The sequence below is a fragment of the Melanotaenia boesemani genome, chromosome 19 (genome assembly GCF_017639745.1).
Source record: "Melanotaenia boesemani isolate fMelBoe1 chromosome 19, fMelBoe1.pri, whole genome shotgun sequence".
In the NCBI taxonomy this organism is placed as follows: Eukaryota; Metazoa; Chordata; class Actinopteri; order Atheriniformes; family Melanotaeniidae; genus Melanotaenia; species Melanotaenia boesemani.
Window position 1 is genome coordinate 24,676,591 of NC_055700.1, and position 19,365 is coordinate 24,695,955.

The 19,365-nt window shown below is 39.5% G+C and overlaps 1 protein-coding gene across 7 annotated transcripts in view; it reads right to left on the bottom strand.

Annotated features, from left to right (window-relative positions):
* The window catches only part of ehmt1b (euchromatic histone-lysine N-methyltransferase 1b), a 37,896-nt gene extending 19,851 nt beyond the window's left edge, over nt 1-18,045 (bottom strand). Inside the window, exons 1-5 of one of the 7 annotated variants that reach the window (XM_041969986.1) lie at nt 17,981-18,045; nt 4,522-4,603; nt 3,929-4,440; nt 1,196-1,409; nt 952-1,100 (exon numbers count right to left, since the gene is read on the bottom strand). In XM_041969986.1, the coding sequence (XP_041825920.1) occupies nt 952-1,100; nt 1,196-1,409; nt 3,929-4,440; nt 4,522-4,603; nt 17,981-18,001 (978 nt within the window). In that variant the 5' untranslated portion in view covers nt 18,002-18,045. Of the gene's footprint in view, nt 1-951; nt 1,101-1,195; nt 1,410-3,928; nt 4,441-4,509; nt 4,604-7,292; nt 7,448-7,487; nt 7,542-17,744; nt 17,764-17,980 lie in introns of those variants that run through there. The other 6 variants (XM_041969982.1, XM_041969987.1, XM_041969985.1 and 3 more) reach the window with 6 other exon arrangements.
* Between the last annotated feature and the right edge of the window lie 1,320 nt (nt 18,046-19,365).

Below are 19,365 nucleotides of genomic sequence, written 5' to 3' on the forward strand. Positions count from 1 at the left end.
GCAAGGACTGGCTAAAAAGTTGTGATTTTAGCATCATAAATTCCTGGAGGGACGGAACCACCATGCATTTTTATTATATATATTAGTTTCTTTTAACCTTTCTAGCATTTACATTAACATCCTGATTACGAATTGTTACTAAAATACATTCACACACACATTATTCTGCCGCATTACCTGTTTGTGTGAACTTATTTTTCCGTTACTACTTTTTTTTTAATCATTTTTCATTTGCTGGCAAACTCAGTCATTCAGATGAATATTGGTGGTTTTAAATTGATGGTGTTTACTTTAGTTCGACAGTTCATAGTCCAGGTGTTGGTAATCTCTACTTAGCCTACTTAAGAAAGCCATGACAACTTTAGATTAAAGGTCAAGTGTCTGGAAAACTGCCCCATTAAGTCAAGCCACAAAGTGTGTTTAACAGGTCCAAAGGAAAAGTGTTAACATTCTTTGAATAAAGACAAACGTCAATGCCGCATCAGAGCATTTCCGGAGCATCAGTTACCTCAAGTCAGCGATCGCAATAGTTTTCCATGCAACCTGATAATGCACAAAAAACTTATTTTAAGGAAACATATGGTTGCATTTTTAGCCATTTTAAGGAACAAAGTTCATTTTGATGATTTCTCACGGCCTTAAAAGAACTTGGGTATGACTTTTTTTGCCCTCAGTGAGGAAGGTGATTTATACGAAGTATCAGAATAGTGATGTAATCATTTTTAGTTCTTAATGACTCGGGGAAATGGTCTGATAAACCCGACCATACTCGTAGTGTTGGCCATATAAAAGAGTGAAGAAGTGTCAAATTTTATAATTGGCTTATTGGACAGACTGCCGTCTTTTCCACTTGGTGCTAATTTCTTTAACTTGAACTAACTTTTTATTCATTGGTTCGTTACAACACAAGCAAATTAGCTGTAAAATGCAAAAATGTGAGGAGCCACAAACCTGTGGGCTCTTTGCAGACTGCTGTATTTCCTTAAACATTTCAAGCACAGTTCTCTGCCTGAGCACTTTGGTTTTCTTCTTGGGAACCAGACTGTATGTTCCCATCCTCCTCTTCTTTTTACGAAACGAAAGGCCTGCAGAGTACGACCCTTCAGAGAGAGAGAGAAAACAAAGATGACGCTCTTTTTAAATGTACAGTTTATTTTTCTCTGAATACCTGAAAACAAAGTCAGTTTTTTCTCACCTAGTTGGAGCTTGGCAGGAGCAGGAGGCTCTGAGGGAGCTGCTGGAGGTGCTGGTGAAGCTGATGGAGCGGTCGGTGTTGACGCTGGCGTGTCTGGTGAACTCTGAGGTAGATGGTTCTTAGCAGATGACTGCGGAGAGGACTTCTGCACATCGGACGCAACATTTGTCTCCATTTTGGCACTTTTTGCTTCTCTTAATTCCCTGTTAAGAAGCTGCAGGCGACAAAAGACACAAACTGTCACTTTACTCAAAGTCCTGGATAGATTTGGGTAAAAGCGTCTGCTAAATGACTGTAGAATAAAATAGATAAAGTCTTTTACCATTATGGTTAATCACTTTGTTTTTTTCAAATACCTATCATAAATAAGATTTGCCGATTTAAAAATAAATAAAAAAAACACAATTACTTATGTCTAAATTATCGTATGTCCTGTATTAAAATGGCAGTTTTACAATAAATAAGGTCCTCTTTTAATGATAAAAATTTTAATCATTAAAAAAAGCATAAATTGATTTTAAAAAACACACACACACACATAAACTGTATTATGTTACATCTCCCAGAAGTCTTGCAGACATTTCAAACTGATTTTGAATAATCTAATTAAACACAATTTTTAACAATTTCTCTGACTACCGATATTTTTTTCTAAAGTGCAACAGTGCATTTTATAAATGTTAAATAATGGTGCTGAAAAAGAAACTCCTGAGAACATTAGTGACCAATGTCCACAGAGTCAGACAAACTCTCTCAATAATTTACATGGGAATATAACAATAGCCTGTTAATTCATTCGACTACATCACGAGTCTCTGGTTACACATATACTGAAGTCAAGTTAATCCATCTCTCCGTTTCTACGTATTAATGAGGATTAGTTGACTAAGAAAAAAAAAACGATCACAACTGTAATAACTCACAAAACATCCACAGCAAAGGATCGCACATGCATTTTTAATGTTAGACCGCCCCATCTGACCACCGTATGTCAAAGAAAAAGACTGGAAAACTGTTTAAAATGCAAATAAAAACAGAATGTGATGATTTACAAAACTCAAAACAAATATTTTTATTTACAACAGATCACAGAAAACATTAAGTGTTAAAAGTAAGAAACAGTATTTTAATATTTCATAAAGAAAATATTGGCTCATTTTAAATTTAATGGCAGCAACACAGTTGGGACTGAAAAGAAACAAGCGATGAAACATTAAATGAACAGAAAACAATCCAATAGCATGACTGGGTATAAAAAGAGCACCTTAGAGAGGCAGAGTCTCTCACAAGTAAAGAGGGCGGCATCTACAAATTGTGTAAGAATTTTAGAATAATGTTTCTTTCCACTCAATCGCAGTGCATAATAATCTCAAAAGAGTCTGATAATCAGATAAGCCTCTGTACAGAAAGTACAAGGCAGAGAATCAACAGTGGAAATCATTGATCTTTGAGCCTTCTGCTGATTCCACATTAAAAACAAGTATAAAAAAATCCATGGGCTGTTGCTGCTTGTGAACGCCGTTCACCGAGCCACAGACAAAAGCTCAGAAAGCTCCGTCATGCAAAGAACAGCCATGATCCAGAAAAGCTGCCGTTTTCTCTGGTTAACAGCTCATTTACAATTAACAAATAGAAAACTGTTTTGCGGTCAGATTATAAAAATTTTAAATGATTTTTGGAAATCATGTCTCTATGGAACTTACAATTTCTATGACTGGAAAGGCCTCACCAATGATGAAAGGTACAGGTTTTAAAGCGGAATATGCCATGTCTTTTTAAAGGAAGGTCTTCTCCAGCAAGATGATGCTAAACCATGTGGTGCATGTAGTACAAAAGTCGGGCTTTGAGGAAGAAGAATCTGGGAGCTGAACTGGCCTGCCTTCAGCCCAGATCTTTCACTAATTGAAACAATTGGAAAGCCAGGACTTCAGAGCAGCAAGAATGCTGCATCAGACCAGAACGGGACAACATGCCTTTCCTAAAACTCCAGAAACTGGCCTTCTCCTTTCCCAGATGTTTACTGACGGTTGTCAGAGGAAGAGGAGACGCTACACAACAGCAAACGTCACCCTGGAACTACTTTTTTAGATGTGTTGCTGCCATCATAAACAAGATGAGCAAAAATTTTATGATGAAAACTAAAATGTTTTATTTTCAACATTTATTATGTTTTACTGTGGATTTTTGGAAACAGAACATTGGTTTATGTGATTTGCAAGTCATTTAATTTTGTTCTTATTTATATTTTCCGTTTTTTTTTTAAGAAGTAGGATTTTATTTAATGGTATAATTAGGACAAAGGTTTTCAACTAATCGATTAATGAAAGCAGGCTTGGCCAACATTCATCAATGATTTGATTATGTAACTTTTTTTTTTTTAATGCTCTTTCAATTGTGGCATTTTCATTTCTTTGTATAGTTGCCTGCATAATGTCAATAAAGCCCTATCTATCTACCTATTGATCATTTTATTCTACCTGCATCAAATCACGCTTAAAACACAGAAACTTGTTCTTAGTTGTTGAGAGCTATTTAAAAATTTAGTTTTTATCTGCTATAAAAAAGAGTCACGTTTTATTCAATGATCCATCTTTTTAGTGATCACTAATCAAATTATTTAAAAACACCAGTTGGAGCACCATTAATCATGGGAAGACCCCTGAGCTTACAGCCATGTGGACAAAGCAGGTGTGAAGCAGAAGTAAGAATCCCTGGCTCCTGGCCATTGTTTACCTTTTGTGCTGGGCTGACAGCAGGTCTGGACATGGTCTTGCGTGCTCTGTGTACAGTGACAGGTGCAGGAGTTGCGGCAGCACATGAAACTGTGCCATTTTTAGTGTCAGATGACTCCTGTCCCGATATAGTCTCTGTACCGGGGGCAGTCCTTAGAGCACCTGAACTCTGCACACACCCTGATGCCGAGGCAGGCGGGAGTTTGGCTGCGTGTCCCTCCGTTGATGAGGCCAAAGGCAACCAGTTAGTCCTATGAGGGGAAACTCCCAAACTCGGCGTCACCGCAACGTTGTCTTCCTGCTGCTGCTTAACCAGAATTAATCCATTGCTTCCAGTAACAGAACCATGCGGCAGCTCCATGTCTGATGTGCCGTTTTCATTCACCAACAGTGCAGTCTTATTGTTGCCAGCTGTCAGGTTTTTGTGCCTCATGTCGTCACATTGGGTGCCGTTAAGCATTGCCTCAGCTGCAGGTGTAGAGGCCAGTCTGGCTGCTACCTCTTTGTCTCCATCTGTGTATTAAAAGCAAAGACATAATACAAATTACAGTGTAAACAAATCATGTGTATAAACAGCTTCCCCTGAAGTGATACCTGACTTCTCCTCTCCATTGCCTCCTGGATCCAGTCCCACTTTCTTTGTGGATGCAGCGTCATCCACGGCTAGACCAGCGGGCTGATGACAGAAGAGAGTTCGTTTGCATTATTTTCTTATTTGTGGATCATTGTTCAACTTCTTGTTCAGCTTTATACTGCATATAAATTTTGTTCTCAAGGAGTTTCCTTTAAGTGCAAGGCATCTAATATCAATACTGAATGTTTTAACAAATTTTCTCAAAGCATTTAAGATCATAAAAAGACAATAATAAATAAATTCCAGGTCCAAGGAGGAATATCTGATTAAAAATATCTTGCATTGATAAACTGAACTTAAAGAATTTCTTTAGGCTTTTTCAGGACTATCTCCATTCACTTTCATTGTCTTTCTTTCAAAGCCACTCTACTGAGAGGCTCAGAAAGACGGCTTCAAAAGAAATCTCCACCACCCATCGCTCATCTTTAGATCACAGAAACAGAACCAGGAAATGTAAAACCGTCTCCTCCTCCCAATGCACACCATCAAACACCCGGAAAACAACTCCAAAGAAAAAGAAGAGGCCTTGGAGACCGCATCAACCCACACTTGTGCTTTTCTCCGAAAGCCATTCTCTTATCCTCTATAAACACTTTATTCTTAAACAGCATTTCTGGTTAAATATCAAAAGGAGAGTAGATCTAAACCAGTTTGACCCTAACAGGCACTAATGACAAGCATTTCTGCTCATCTTAACCACAAAATAGACTAGTTTCAAGCGAGTGAGACATAAACAAACTGATGATGAGTCTGATTTTCAGAAGACAGAAGAGGAAACATTTTCTCTTCAGATGAGCCCAATCAAGAGCCCCGAAAGACACAGAAACTGTTTCACCTTATCAAACTGAGCTGACCACTCCTCAATGGCCCCTCAGATTGACCACAGTGTAAGTCCCCAACTAAACGAACCTGCAAGGACAGACTTCCTCAAATCAGTCTTCAAACACGTGCTCTTGAGTCTCTGAGCACAAACACAAAGAAACAGCAACAAGGTTCGCCCAACACTGAAGCTGTTTTCCAAAGACCATCAAGTCTGGGACAGCCCTGTGTGGTGTATGACCTGCAAGAAGGAACACATGTGAGCGTGAGGAGAGGAAGAACCCTTCAGTTTTCTCTTTTCATGGACAGGAAAGTCATTTGAAAGGAACAAACACCAGCCCCATCCCTCCCCCTAGTGGTGGAAAGTGGAACATACACTGGAAGACAGAAAGCAGAAGGGGGGGAAGGGAGACAGAGACGGCTGTCTGCAGATCTCCGCCATTTTGCAACCGGAGTGTTTGCTGCCACAACGCGGCCATTGCAGCAGTTTTCCACTAGATGGGGACTGAAGGGGTCTGAAAGCTTGTGGATGGGGGGGAAATGGAAGCTGCTGAACGAAGCTCCAAATGTGAAGTCAAAGCTTTGAGGGCTAATCAGGAGTCTCAAATGGCTCATTCAAACATTAAAAAAATGTTTGATTAGGACACAGTTTCAGACCAGTCTGCAAGGATTAACCCCAAATGGTTCAGAGGAGGAATCCACATTTGGTCTTGCATGTTACTGTCATGCAAATTGTGTCTTAACAGATTTATTTCTATCATTCCTGATGCTTTAAAACACTCCTATCATTTAGTGTCCCTTGGTATGTAAAGGCCCTGATGTGACCTATCTTTAGATCTGCTCCAAGACACCTGGAAACAAGTCAGAGCAACAAAAACACAAAGCATAAACATCTTACACAATCAGCTGCTTTGCTTCCAGGGTGGAAAAACAGCAGGAGGCAACACCCAAATGACATAAAAAGATAACATTTTTTTCTTTCATTAAAGCATTAAGCAATGTGGAGCAGCTTGGCAAGCGATGTTACTGTAATAAGTTCAGAAATCAATCTTGCAACCCATTTTACATCAAAACCTGATGAGTGGGGACCATTATCTTACAGAAATATGGCTCAAAACACATTCCACCTCCAGACTGCCATGTCATCCTTCCTTTTCATATCATGTCATATATTAACCAAACCAATAAAAGGAAACAAATTATTATGAGAGAGCACGCTAACCTGTTCTGGGACTCATTTACAAACAAAACTAAACATGCAAGAACAGCTGAACCAATACACTAAGTAGAAAATGACAAATAGAGATGAAAACAGTTACTATGATTTTTATTTTATTTTTAACAACGGGGAAATGATCTTTATGATTATGCAAAACAATCAAGACCAACTCAATACTGACTGTGACAAGTCAAAATCCAGCAGCAGGTAAATGTAGATGCTCGCATTAAGGCGCAATACTCTTCCTGTAAATTAATGAACAGAACATGGAGCCTTATGTTTACATTTATTTCTAAGCCACACATTCATCACCTCCCCAGGGACCTTGTTACAAACAGTAGAACACAGAGAGCAAAGAAGATGACATCAAAGAAAAAGACATGATTTCTGGATCTTCAGGAGATCGGATTCATCGTTTTGTATGAGGACAAACAGGCAGTGCACTGCTACCACACAAAAAACATCCTAGCTCTTCAGTTATTAAGAACCAAGTTGCTGAGAAACCATCTCAAAGAGAAGACAACAGGAACTTAAATCAATTGATAGTGTTGGTTATAACAAAAAAAGGCTAAAAAAAAAAAGGAGCAGGGAAGCTAGACTATGAATCTCCTCAGACCATTTAAAACCAACCAAGGATGAAGAGTATGAAGCTAGCATGTCTTTTCCCTTGTGTGCCTCCAAGAAGCATCATACCTGCTTTCTTCTCATGGCCTCCATTGAGGAGAAGAAGGAGCCAGAGAGGGAGTGAGTGAGGAAGAGTGTGTGGGTTTGAGAGAAAGAGAGGGAAAGGGAAGGGGGGAGGACAGAGAGACAGAGGGAGAGAGAGCGCGAGAACGTGTCGAGCAGATTGTTCCTCTTTGCCTTTTCTTTCCCCGCATGCACATTCACCTCGCTGGTCATGTGACCTGATGGCTCCCTCTGTCGGCCCTATTCTTCACAGGGTCTCCACGGAGCATGCTCAGTCTGTTCAAACAGTGACAACACTCCATTTCATTTTACTGGAAGACTTCGAAGCCACTGTAGGTGTCCACTGGAACCAAGCCACCTTGAAAATGCTCAAGCTCAGCAAGGAAAGAGAAAACCCTGCTTGATCTGGAAAATGTGTTTTTATCTCACACTTCAAAATTCAATAAACATTACATGCATTTTCAATCTTTAATTTTTTCTTTAAAGAAAATATTTCCAGTAATCATTGTCTAGACGCAAGCAGATGAGAACTATGGGAAGCAGTAAAGAAATAAAAAGGCCTATTGTTGATATCAGATCTCAATTTTAACTTCCTAACAGGAGTCCTTTGTCTCCACTGAGCCTTGGGCTAAATTCAAAAAGCAAAACCACTTTGCCTGACCAAGCAACGCATATCAAAACCACAGAAACTAAGCAGCAACTCAATCTGCCATAAAAACAAAAAAAACAAAAACAAAAACAAACAGAGATCTAAGACCAAGTGCAAAAGGAGAAGGCCTCGTTGTCTGAGGGTCAACTTCATAAAGCATCAATGTCGGGTTTTTTATTGTCATCTCTGCAATAATTTTCTCTTTTTCTTACAATAATTTGCTTGTTTTCTGCATTTTATACAGTTTAAAAAGCAGAACTCTGATTACTTGTTATGTTTGCCCAACAGACACATGAGAGGAAAAAGAAAAAAATCCCTAACATTTCCAAAGCAAGCATTTGCAAATGTTCTCCATTTCTGGTCAATTAACAACTAAAAGAATAGCAGATATAATTTCACAAGGTGAGGCAGTTTTTTTTCCCTCAGGGGACATGTCTGGTTGTAGGAATGCAGATCTACAGATGTTGGTAGCTTCTCCTGTTTCGACTTTAGCAATGACAACTTAAACCTGACCTGCAAGTTTAGGTTTGTATACTAAGACCAATACAACAGCTTTAAGCCTAAAACTGAATACCTCACAACATACTCAAGAAAACACAATGTGAACTAATTATAACTCCCAAATCACCAACGTTTGTTTCCTCCCATGTCTCTATATGAGCTGTAATAATATGCTGTACAGGTAACCAAAGCCTTGTATCCATGTCAATAACCTGGACTTTTCAGGCAGCATGGTTCTTAAAGCAGCTTTGTCCATGTTGGAGTGCAACTCTGGGAGAAACTAACTCTTTATCAATCCGATGGATTGATAACACTTAAGCTGGATTTATACTCACGCGGCATCTGTGTAAGGTCGGTTACGTGTTTTTGAATTTCTGGAGTTTCTTTGTACATACAGGTATATATATATATATATATATATATATATATATATATATATATATATATATATATATATATATAGAGTTTTAAAAACATTGGTTTTAAAAACGGCAGTTACTACACAAATTCAGCAGAAATCCAGAAACTCGTAATCCCAAACTGACCAATCATAAGGAAGTACGTCCGCGTAATCGTCTGTGTAGTAGGCTGCACGTCAGGTCTGGAAGAGGTCCGCATCGGGCCTCCGCTGAGCTATGCAGCGTCTACAGCGGAGACGCCATAACCTATATTAAAAAACCTCCACTTGAGTATAAATCCAGCTTTAGCCAGGTAGATGGCAGACTTTCTCTTGGCTAAATAAGTAAGCACTGACCTTTCATCTGAAGAGGAATCATGGACTGGCCTTATCACCACCACCAGCCCATTCAGCCAGGAAAGCAACTGTGAACCGCAACCAACCTCTTCCTGCACTCTTCAAGAGCCCCTCACTACATGCTGAGTGGAGTTTTGGGCTGATAGGTGGTAGGGCTGCTCGATTATGGGAAAAATGATAATCACGATTATTTTGATTGAAATTGAGGTCTCGATTATTTAACACAATTATAGATAAGAGGTTGGGTGGGGGGGGGGACATTTGAAGCGTTTACTGTGGTAATGCCGACTAGTTTTTTTCCACCAGGTCCCCATAGCTATTGTTTGTCTCAGACCAGCAGCTATGTTCCGCCTGGTGTGATCTGGAAAAAAATAGTCTGGAGACATTTCGTTTTCACGTTGAAATACACGTCAATAATATGTAGCGCGACATTTGTATACGGCTCTGGTGCGGCTTTACCACAGGTCCGTAGAGGTGGCGAAACATCGGACTGTCACCACGTCTTTCACAACACCCTCACTACACTCATCATACAGGGAAGAAAGAGACACTCCACTAAAATGGAGACGAGATGGCACTGATACCGTTTGTCCAAAGTGTTGATGAGTTTCTTAAATCCTGGATTGTTCACTGTGTTAATTGTAGGGATGTAATGATATCAAAATCTCACAGTACGATACGATTTCGATATTCATCTCAAGGTACGATATTTATTGCGATATTGTGGAGAGGCTCACGGTATTGTGAAATTGTTCCTGATATTGTGTTTATGAGAATAACAAAAAAACTGACATTTAATCTGCTTTTGCCAGTCACCATGCCATTTATTGTTATATTTATGGATCATGACAACATAAAACACTGATCACTTAATGCTTTTAAAGTGCAAATTTAAGTCAGGAACATTAATACAATGTTTGGTAATACTTGGTCACATAACTGTTTCATCTTGTACCTCGGCTCAAGCTTGGCCACTAACCTTTTAAATCCTTTGCCATCTACTGCAGAAAAGGGCCGTAAATCACACGCTATGTATTCAGCAATGTACCTCGTGATTTCCTGAGCCCTTGCGCTGTTGTGTGGCATAGTTGTTGAAAATGCCTCCTGTAATGTTTTTTGGCCGGACAGGACCTTCTTTGTGAGAGAATCTGTAAACTTTTCGGAATTATGGGTCGTCAAATGACTCCGCATGTTGCTTGTGTTTCCTGTGTTGTATCGCACTGTAGCGTGGCAGTGCTTGCACATGGTCCATTGTCTGTCCGCTACCCTCTCTCCTTTAGAGTTGTGTGACACGGCGAAACCAAAATGATTCCATACATAGGACTTAAAAGCTGCAGGGGCTTGCACCATCTCAACTTGGGGGTTGTTTTCATCATTGTTCACGTGAGTCGCACTGTGTTCGCCGCTATCCGCCATGCTCGTTTGTTGTATGAACAGCGTGCACTCCTATTGGCTCAACAGCGGTTCGTAAGCGCAAAGGATCATGGTCTATGTAGTTTACAGTGCTTTATTCCAAGGGAGCCTGCTTAGTCTTGTTTTTTTGATGGATTCCTGGCCTTTAAATATCGTAACATGACCACGACGACATCGAGACACTGCGATATCGCGATATCGTCAATATCGTTACATCCCTAGTTAATTGAGAAAAAAGTTCTGTTTGTTTATAACGTTTGTCTCTCCGTGACTCTGGGAGCTGGTGGATTATTTAGTTGCAACGCACAAAAATTGAACATTTTTTTATTTTTTTGTGTTGCGTAGCGTAGCACGTCTGCGTGCAAGAACGCAACATTTTACATGCACGACTGTCGCCTGTCGCTTGGCTGGAGGAGGGCAGCGATTTTCGCTTCCTCACACAAGTTTACAAAGAAAATGATGGAGAAGGAGCGACGCCGCCTCCCGTGTGTCCAGGTGTCTGCAACTCGTTCTGAATAAAACTAAAGTGTCAGGGCTGTGGGAGGAGTCTGCAGCAAAGCGCTGCAATAACAGCTGCGCTCAATTTGAAAACAGCACAAATCGAAGGACAAAAAATAATCGGACCATTTCATTTTATGATCGTTGAAAACCCAGATCGTAATTGCGATTAAAATTCGATTAATTGCCCAGCCCTAATAGGTGGTCATACACATGTGAAAGTACACATCTATGGCTAGGTTCACACTGCAGGCTGAAGTGACCCAAATCCGATTTTATTGCCCCTGTGTGACCTGTATCTGATCTTTTCATAACAGTCTGAATGACGCAGATCTGATTTTTTCAAATGCGACTCATGCCACTTGGATATGTGGTCCTAAATCCGATACGTATCTGATCTTTTTGCCATGCGACTTTAGTCTGAACGGCCAGGTTGCATTAATCTGACCTACATGTCATACACAACATTGTTTATAAACTCCTTATTTGTAAAGGCGCTCACATCATTCTCCCACCACTTCTGGCTGCGACTCCTTACCCACACGTTTCTCTGTACAGACGTTGCTGCCACTGCTCCACAAAATGTCATGGCAAAAAATCTGCCTCTCCTCTTTTGCAATCTCCTCCTTAAAACGAAGCCATTGAAAATGTGCTGTCTGTGATTGGACAATAACTTCAAAATTGCAGCATACGCTCAGCTGTTACCGTCCATGTTTACTTCTGCAAACACAAAGACGTCCCACGCACGCTCACTGTCACGTCGTTGTGTCTTCTACACATGCGGGACACTTTTGGTGCGCATAAGGTTCATACAGGAAATCACATACAAGTCGCATTTAACTGGAAATGTGAACGGACTCTCAAAAATTGGATTTCACAAAAAAATCTGAATTGAGCATTATGCCCTGCAGTGTGAACCTAGCCTGTGTCCCTCTGTAAAGCCTATGCAAAGTAAAGCGAGATGGACAGACATACAGTCCTCCAAAAAGGTACCAACAGACCCCTCTGACCTGAGTTCGGGACTATCTGTTTTAGCTTTACAATGCCCCAAGGGGGCAGTGCTCAAAAAAATGGAACAGTTTGAAACATAAGTGCCTCCTGGTTTTGGTTTGTTTTTGGTTTTGGACATGAGAAAAAGCCCATCAGCTTTTGTGGAAAAAGTTCAAAGTTCAGTATTTAAGAGCGTAGCTCACCATCAGATAATGTTGTTGTAAGCGATGTTTATGTTTATATGCTAATAAGGAAGTCATTTCTGGGCCTATTCCCAGAAATCGATCATTGTTGACTGGAGTCGGGCTTTCCTAGCTACAGTCACTTATTTTCTGAATCAATTTGATTCACAACAGCCTATTTCTCGTGCACCTATTTCACCATTTCTGAGAACTATGAGAATGTGTACCTTTACTGTACCTGCATTATAATAAACTCAGACTACAATATAAGTTTATTTCAAGACTTTGCTCATCATCTAAAATGAACCAGCAGAGAAATGTAGACTGTCGCCCCCTGTGGTCAGATTCTGATGGGTCACAGATTTTGGTGTAACACCAGCATTGTGTCGGATCTCCGGCTTGCAGTGTGTTTGCACCAAAAATAAATAAATAAATAAAGAAGTCAATGTGCACTAATGTGGACTTTTGACATGCTGAGTTTATCTACCAATGGTGTGAGATAAACAGTTTTGCTTTCAATTAAACACATTAATAACCGATCAGCAGCTGAGCTGGACCTTGAAAAAAGTGTGGTTGAGAGATCCAGCTGCAGTTTAAATCTACAATAGACCACAGAATGGTACACTAGCGCAGAGACGTTGATGAATAGCTGTAAACGTTAAACAAAACTAGAATCAAACTACACCCCATCAGTTTTATTGATGGTATGGAGGGTAAATTAGTGAAGCCTGGTTATTATGTTATTTACGCCATATGTTTTCCAACACCATCTCTCCTATCTGCTGGTGGGAGTGTGCTCACCTGTGTGTGCAAGTGCATGTATTTTGCACATCATGGTGAAGGATAATTGAGAATGTGCAACTAGGCCGATAATGATAACAAATTTTACTGTGCGATTAATTTTCTCAGAAATTATCGCGATAAACGATAACATTGCGCAAAGTGATAATGTTGTCATTTTGAGACCATTTTCAACTAATATAATGAAAATGCCATAATAACGCAAATACACCCTTTCAAAGATCAATAAACTTTCATTTCTAAAGAACATTTCACACTGGAACTGGAAGAAATTTTAAATAAAACAAAAACAATAAACAGAATGGACTCTCAGTCTCATTAACAATGAATGAAAACCAAACACAACCAAAAACATTAAGTATAATAGAAAATAAAGTCTGTTATGTAAACAAAATTGTCCTTCAAGAAATATAATAAAAAAACATTAAACATGGAGGGAAAACCGGCAAAACTGCCAGTTAGTACCATTGTATAAAAAAAACTAGAAAAAAAAAAAAAATACTGAGCATCGTTGTTTTGTGAAGCTAAAATATACCTTCCCTCATCGCTGCGTGTCAGCCTGATCTATGAGCATACGCCGAGACTCCGGTTCAAAAGTAATGCGGCCCACTGGGAATCCTCCCGAACCTCTCGATTAGCCGGCATTGTTCTTCATGTGTATTTCAGCGTGAGAAATCGGAGGTTTAGCGTGAGAAGCCACTCAAATGCATTAGTCCCACGGCCAATACATGAAAACTGGCAGCCCGGCAAAACAAATGCGGCAAACCGGCTCGCACAGGTTAAGTGGTTCACCACGGTCTCGCACTGCAACATGCTGCTTCAAATATGACACAAGAGAGATCCCTCCGCAAGAAACGAGAACGTTCAGTCGACATACTCCATAGTGAAACCTATTGTCACACACAGCCTATTGTAAAGTAAAAAAAAAAAAACTAATGAAAGTTATCGTGGCCGGCAAACTCATCACGCTCATTTTTTCTTACAGTGCAATTAATTGAGTTATTGCTTATCGCGACAGGCCTACGTGCAACCATGCTGAGTCAGAAAGGACCTGCCATCATTAAAATAAGATAAAAAAACATCAGGATGATTAGTTTTTAAACACCAGTGTTGAGCGTGGATGAAGAAATTATACAATAGCTGATGGCTATAACAGCTAATGGAGATCAAAATAAAAACAAATATAATAATTAATAATTAAACAATTGCACTCAACCAGGGCTACTCAATTCGGTCCTACGAGGGTCGCAATCCAGCAGGTTTTCCATGTATCCCTGCACCAACACACCTGAGTCAAATTAGGTGGCTCTAACAGCCAATCAGGTTCTACACAATGACTCATTAATTTGACTCAGGTGTGTTGGTGCAGGGATACATGGAAAACCTGCTGGATTGCGACCCTCGTAGGACCGAATTGAGTAGCCCTGCACTAAACCATTGTAAAGAGATGATTTCTGTTTATTTTGAATATCTACCAACCAAGCCAGTGGGGCTATTGCTGTTTTTTGATCCTCTATTTCAGATTCTTTATTTATTTTACGTTGGTTTAATACCTAATGGCACTGACTGAACCATTTCAAAGAGATTTTGTCCTTGTTTATTTTTGTTGTTTAATCAAGGCAGTCAAACTATTTCTTTGTTCCTCAGTTTCAGGACTTTATTAGTTTACATTGGGTGTTATACTCCTACTTGCACTGACTGAACCAGGAGCAGTTTTGTTATATTTTTACATGTTTGATTAAGCTTGTGACGCTTAACATTGTTAAGATCGGTGTACTCATGCCAATTGTTAAATGAATAAGTAATTTAGCGCATTTTTATGTCTGTGTGTTTTTAAAAATTAGAAAAAGAAAGACCTGTCTTTTTCACACTATGAGACATAATTTGTGAGGTAATTCAGAGGCTTGACATGCACCGTTTCCCCCAGCTAACCATGATGGTTACGCAGGGGTACTTCCTTGTGATTGGTCAGTTTTCTCACTGAATTTGTGCTGTAACTTAAGGAGAAATTGCAAAACAATGACAGATACGTACGCTCAAGTGCGAGAGCGCATTTCATGCTGCACGAGTATGAATCCAGCTTTAGCTGAAAGTCCGTACGCAGACAGCAACAGGCCATATCTATTAGGTCAAAGTTTATGAAGACAAATATAACAAGTGCCCTCATGCACCAGCAGGACTGTGCTTCTCATACGGGACTGTCCACGCTGAGAGTTTCAGTGGTGTTTAAATCTGAACTGACTGGAAGACAAGTAAGAAGCTCAATATTGCTCACTGCAAGATGTTTTTACAGGATCTGAGCCACCTGTAAATGAATCGCAGCACTGTTTACTGGATAAAGAGTAAAACGATATTTCACTGTAGCATCTGAAAATACTAAAGACCCATCCAGAGATCAGCTCGTTCCATGGAAACAAGCTGCGTCATTGCTCAGACTGCTGTAAGCAAGCACCCTTCCAGGATTTTCTCTACTGCTAAACAAAGCACATCTGTGTAATTAAGTATGTAAACAGGGATAAAAACCTCTTCCTAGTCTGAAATCATACAGATGCAAAATGTAGTAACGTGAAAGAAAATGAAGATTAATTTTATAAAAAGGAACTAAATATATAAAACTAATTAATAGCCTATGTCAAATACAAACAGGTAGAGCTACACCCCAACATGGCTGTGCAGGTATGGAAACTTCCAGTTGCATTGTGAAACAACACTCTTCGAGACTAAACAGTTTTTTAATTTCACCTTTTGACAACACTGTTTTGTTATTGGTGGTGTTTCCGTGTAAAATGACTCAGAAATGTGCACAAACATGATTTTACAGAGGGCAAAGATGACATTAAATGATATCAGGCTGAATGATATCTGCTGTTTTCATGTCTTGTATATTTTAATGCTGGGGGTGTACTACATTTTTATTTTATTGTATGAAATCCCAACACTGGCTTAAATAGTCTCAAATTTCAGAATGTGACGCAGCAGGAACCTGTTTTTTTTTTGGGGGGGGGGGACCCTTTTCAATGCTGAACCACTAAACATGTAGCAGAGCAGCTGGATTAGGACACATTCACACCAGGATAATCTGGGGGAATCGGATCAATTGGCTGGGGAATTCTCAAAAATTCAGCATCTTCTTTTGGTTTGGTTTGCTTCCACGCTGTGTTTTACTCAAGTGAACCAAACCGCCTGGATAATGCCACACAGTTACAACAGCTGCTCAGGAGGGGTGATATTCCCCTTAACAACCACTGAACAAGAAGAAAGAAGAAAATCCAGCTTACTGATTGGCCAGGACTGGAAACGACTTACTCACCACATGTTAACAATGGGGTAACAATAAATTTCTACAGTCTAGGGATTTCCGTTTCTATTTTGGTGTAATGCAGTTTTAACCAGAATGTTTCCAGAATGAGCAGCAGGAGAGGAATTTAACTTTAGTTTGAATGAAGGGATGCAGAGAGCGAGGACACAGGCATAACTATAAAGAAGCATACAAAAAGAAAAATGCCACTTGTAAAAGATCAAATGTAGAGATTCACAAAGACTGATATAAAACAGCTGGAACTAGATCACTTCTGATATTGTAACTATAGTCATGTTGTAGTTTCTGAATAATTTGGTTACTCAAGTTTCAACTACAACAATGACTCCACGATGAGCCTGATTTAAAAAACGAAAAGAATTATTATTGTGGCAAAGGCAACCACTGGAGGCATGCAGAGAGGTGGCTTTTTTTATTTTGTAATCTTTTTTCCTGCAAATATGAGTGAAATGTACCGTGGATGGCCACATGCATCAAATACAACAAAAGTGGCTGCAAAGCTCAGAGACCGACACCTTCCTTTGCAACACCCTGAGTTGATCATGATGCTGTGCTAGCGACCTCTGCCGAACAGAGCTGTATATTATCTCCAAAATCTACTAAAGAAACAAAAAATAAATAAATAAAACAGAGGCTGAGTAGCCGAAGCAAGCAGCTCTGTCACCACAGATTTATAGATAAATTCCTCTTTTAAAAAATAATCAAACGAGAAAAAGTGCAACCTAAAACAGCTAACACTACATTAGCTTAGATGGTCTGAAAGACGTTAACATAATGACAGATCGCTCACAAATGCGAGGCTACAATATAGAATTGGTTCAAGATGTTAATTTAACGCTAAAGAGTAAAAAGTCCAGCCGGTTTGGAAGTGGCGCCTAAACCAGCTGTACTCGTACTGTGTGTAGTAGAAGGCTGGACAAACACTATTGCCTTCATTTGCCTGCATCAGTATCGTGTAGCTAACAGAGCCCAGAGCACACTGATAGAGAACATCTTTAGCCCAGGACTTAGCCATATTACTCCGAATATATTCAAGTGTAGCTGATGTTGTTAACAGCTTAATTACACTGATAAAATATCAGTCTGTGGGTGAAATGGAGAAATCGTGCAGCTTGCTAACTAGCATTTCTGCTAGCTAGCTAAACATCGTTTACACTTAGCCACCAGTCAACCAGCAACAGACCACTTAGACCAAATTATAAATGATGTCCAGTCGAAATGCACGCATATGAATATACATTTTAAGTTTATTTTTTATACACTAAAGCTAGACTCAGCCAGGATAGTGATATGAGGCTGGACCATGAATGATAGAGCCCAACAGAACAGCTCACAACGTGCCAGCACCGACCATTCAGGTTCCGGGGTACAGCATCTTCCTGCACATTCAGTTGCCCTCCGGTCCAGCACAAAAGCACAAGACTCCAGACTGAAAGCGGCAATTTACGACAAAACGACAACTCGACACCGACAATTCGCCGGTAGACACAAGGCACTCTGGCTGGCTAGACGGAACACCTTTTCAAAAACGTGATAAAAAGCCTCAGAGGAAAACAAAATAAGCGTATATAAAGCTCTCATACTCACCTCGGTTCCTACCGAAGCCATGGTGCCTGGACGTTAACTCCGCCTACCCGGGATTACGTCATTTTATTGATTTGCAATCAGTATCGCCACACCTTATCTCGTCAATAATGTTGTCAATAATAATGATATTACGCAGCAAATATTGTGGTAACAGAGAAGTTACAAAAAAACATAAATAAAAATGAGTACAATTAATGGCTTAATGCCATTTAAACTACATTTTTTTCTTTCTTTTAGGTAAAGAAACCATATATAGTTCACATACATTACTTTTAAATACATATTTTTTTTATAGAGCAACAAGGCATATTTTGCCCCCTAAATTGTCCATCAGGCCCAGAACAACTATGACAAGACAGATTTACCATGGGTGCATTCAAGAAGAGGATGGATAATCATTCCAACCCAAGAGTAAAGCAGAAGATCTCCGGTAAAAAAAAAATACAACTCTGGAAAAAAATAAGAGTCCACTGTAATTTTTTTCTACACCTACTCCACTTATTGTTAGACAGAGACTTGGAGAGGCCACAGTGTCTGACACCAGCTGTTAAATATGGATAAGGATCAGTGATGATCCAGGGGGGCTTCAGCAAGGCTGCAACTGGGCAGTCTTTTTGCAGAATGCACAATAGATTTTTTGCAGAAAGAGTGAAAGAAAGTTTCTCCACAGCAATGTGGAAAACTGGTGGATAGATAGACAGACAGACAGACAGACAGACAGACAGACAGACCGACAGACCGACAGACAGATAGATAGATAGATAGATAGATAGATAGATAGATAGATAGATAGATAGATAGATAGATAGATAGATAGATAGATAGATAGATAGATAGATCAACATAAACAAATCAAAAAGATAAAAAAACAAGTGAAATGAAATAAGATATAAAAGTAAATTATAAAAGTTTCAAATAAAATAAAATAAAATGTGTGCATGTTAACACGATGCAGAGGAGGAACAACACCAGCAATGATCTTAGACTAGCAATAGTTGCAGCTTTTGTTGTCTTAGAGGCTGTTAATCATATTTTCAACCTAAGGCACTTTGGTCAACTCCAGTTGTTTTAGTTGTGTTATAAAAATATTAAAATTATTATTGAGTTGACTAAATACAGTTCAAGTGATTGCCAATGAAAACTTTGAACTTTTGTTGAAATTTGAAAAGTCTTCCCTGAAGGAGATGTCTGGATGGGAGCAGATGTTGCTCAACATATGTTTAATATTTTTAGACACAGTTTTTGGCACATTGATGAACCTCTGTCCATCTTTACATCTGAGAGACTCTGCCTCTCTGAATTCCTAATTGCAGTCATGTTACTGACCTGTTGCCAAATAACCTAATTAGTTGTCCAATGCTCCAGCAGTGGTTGTTTTATTTGTG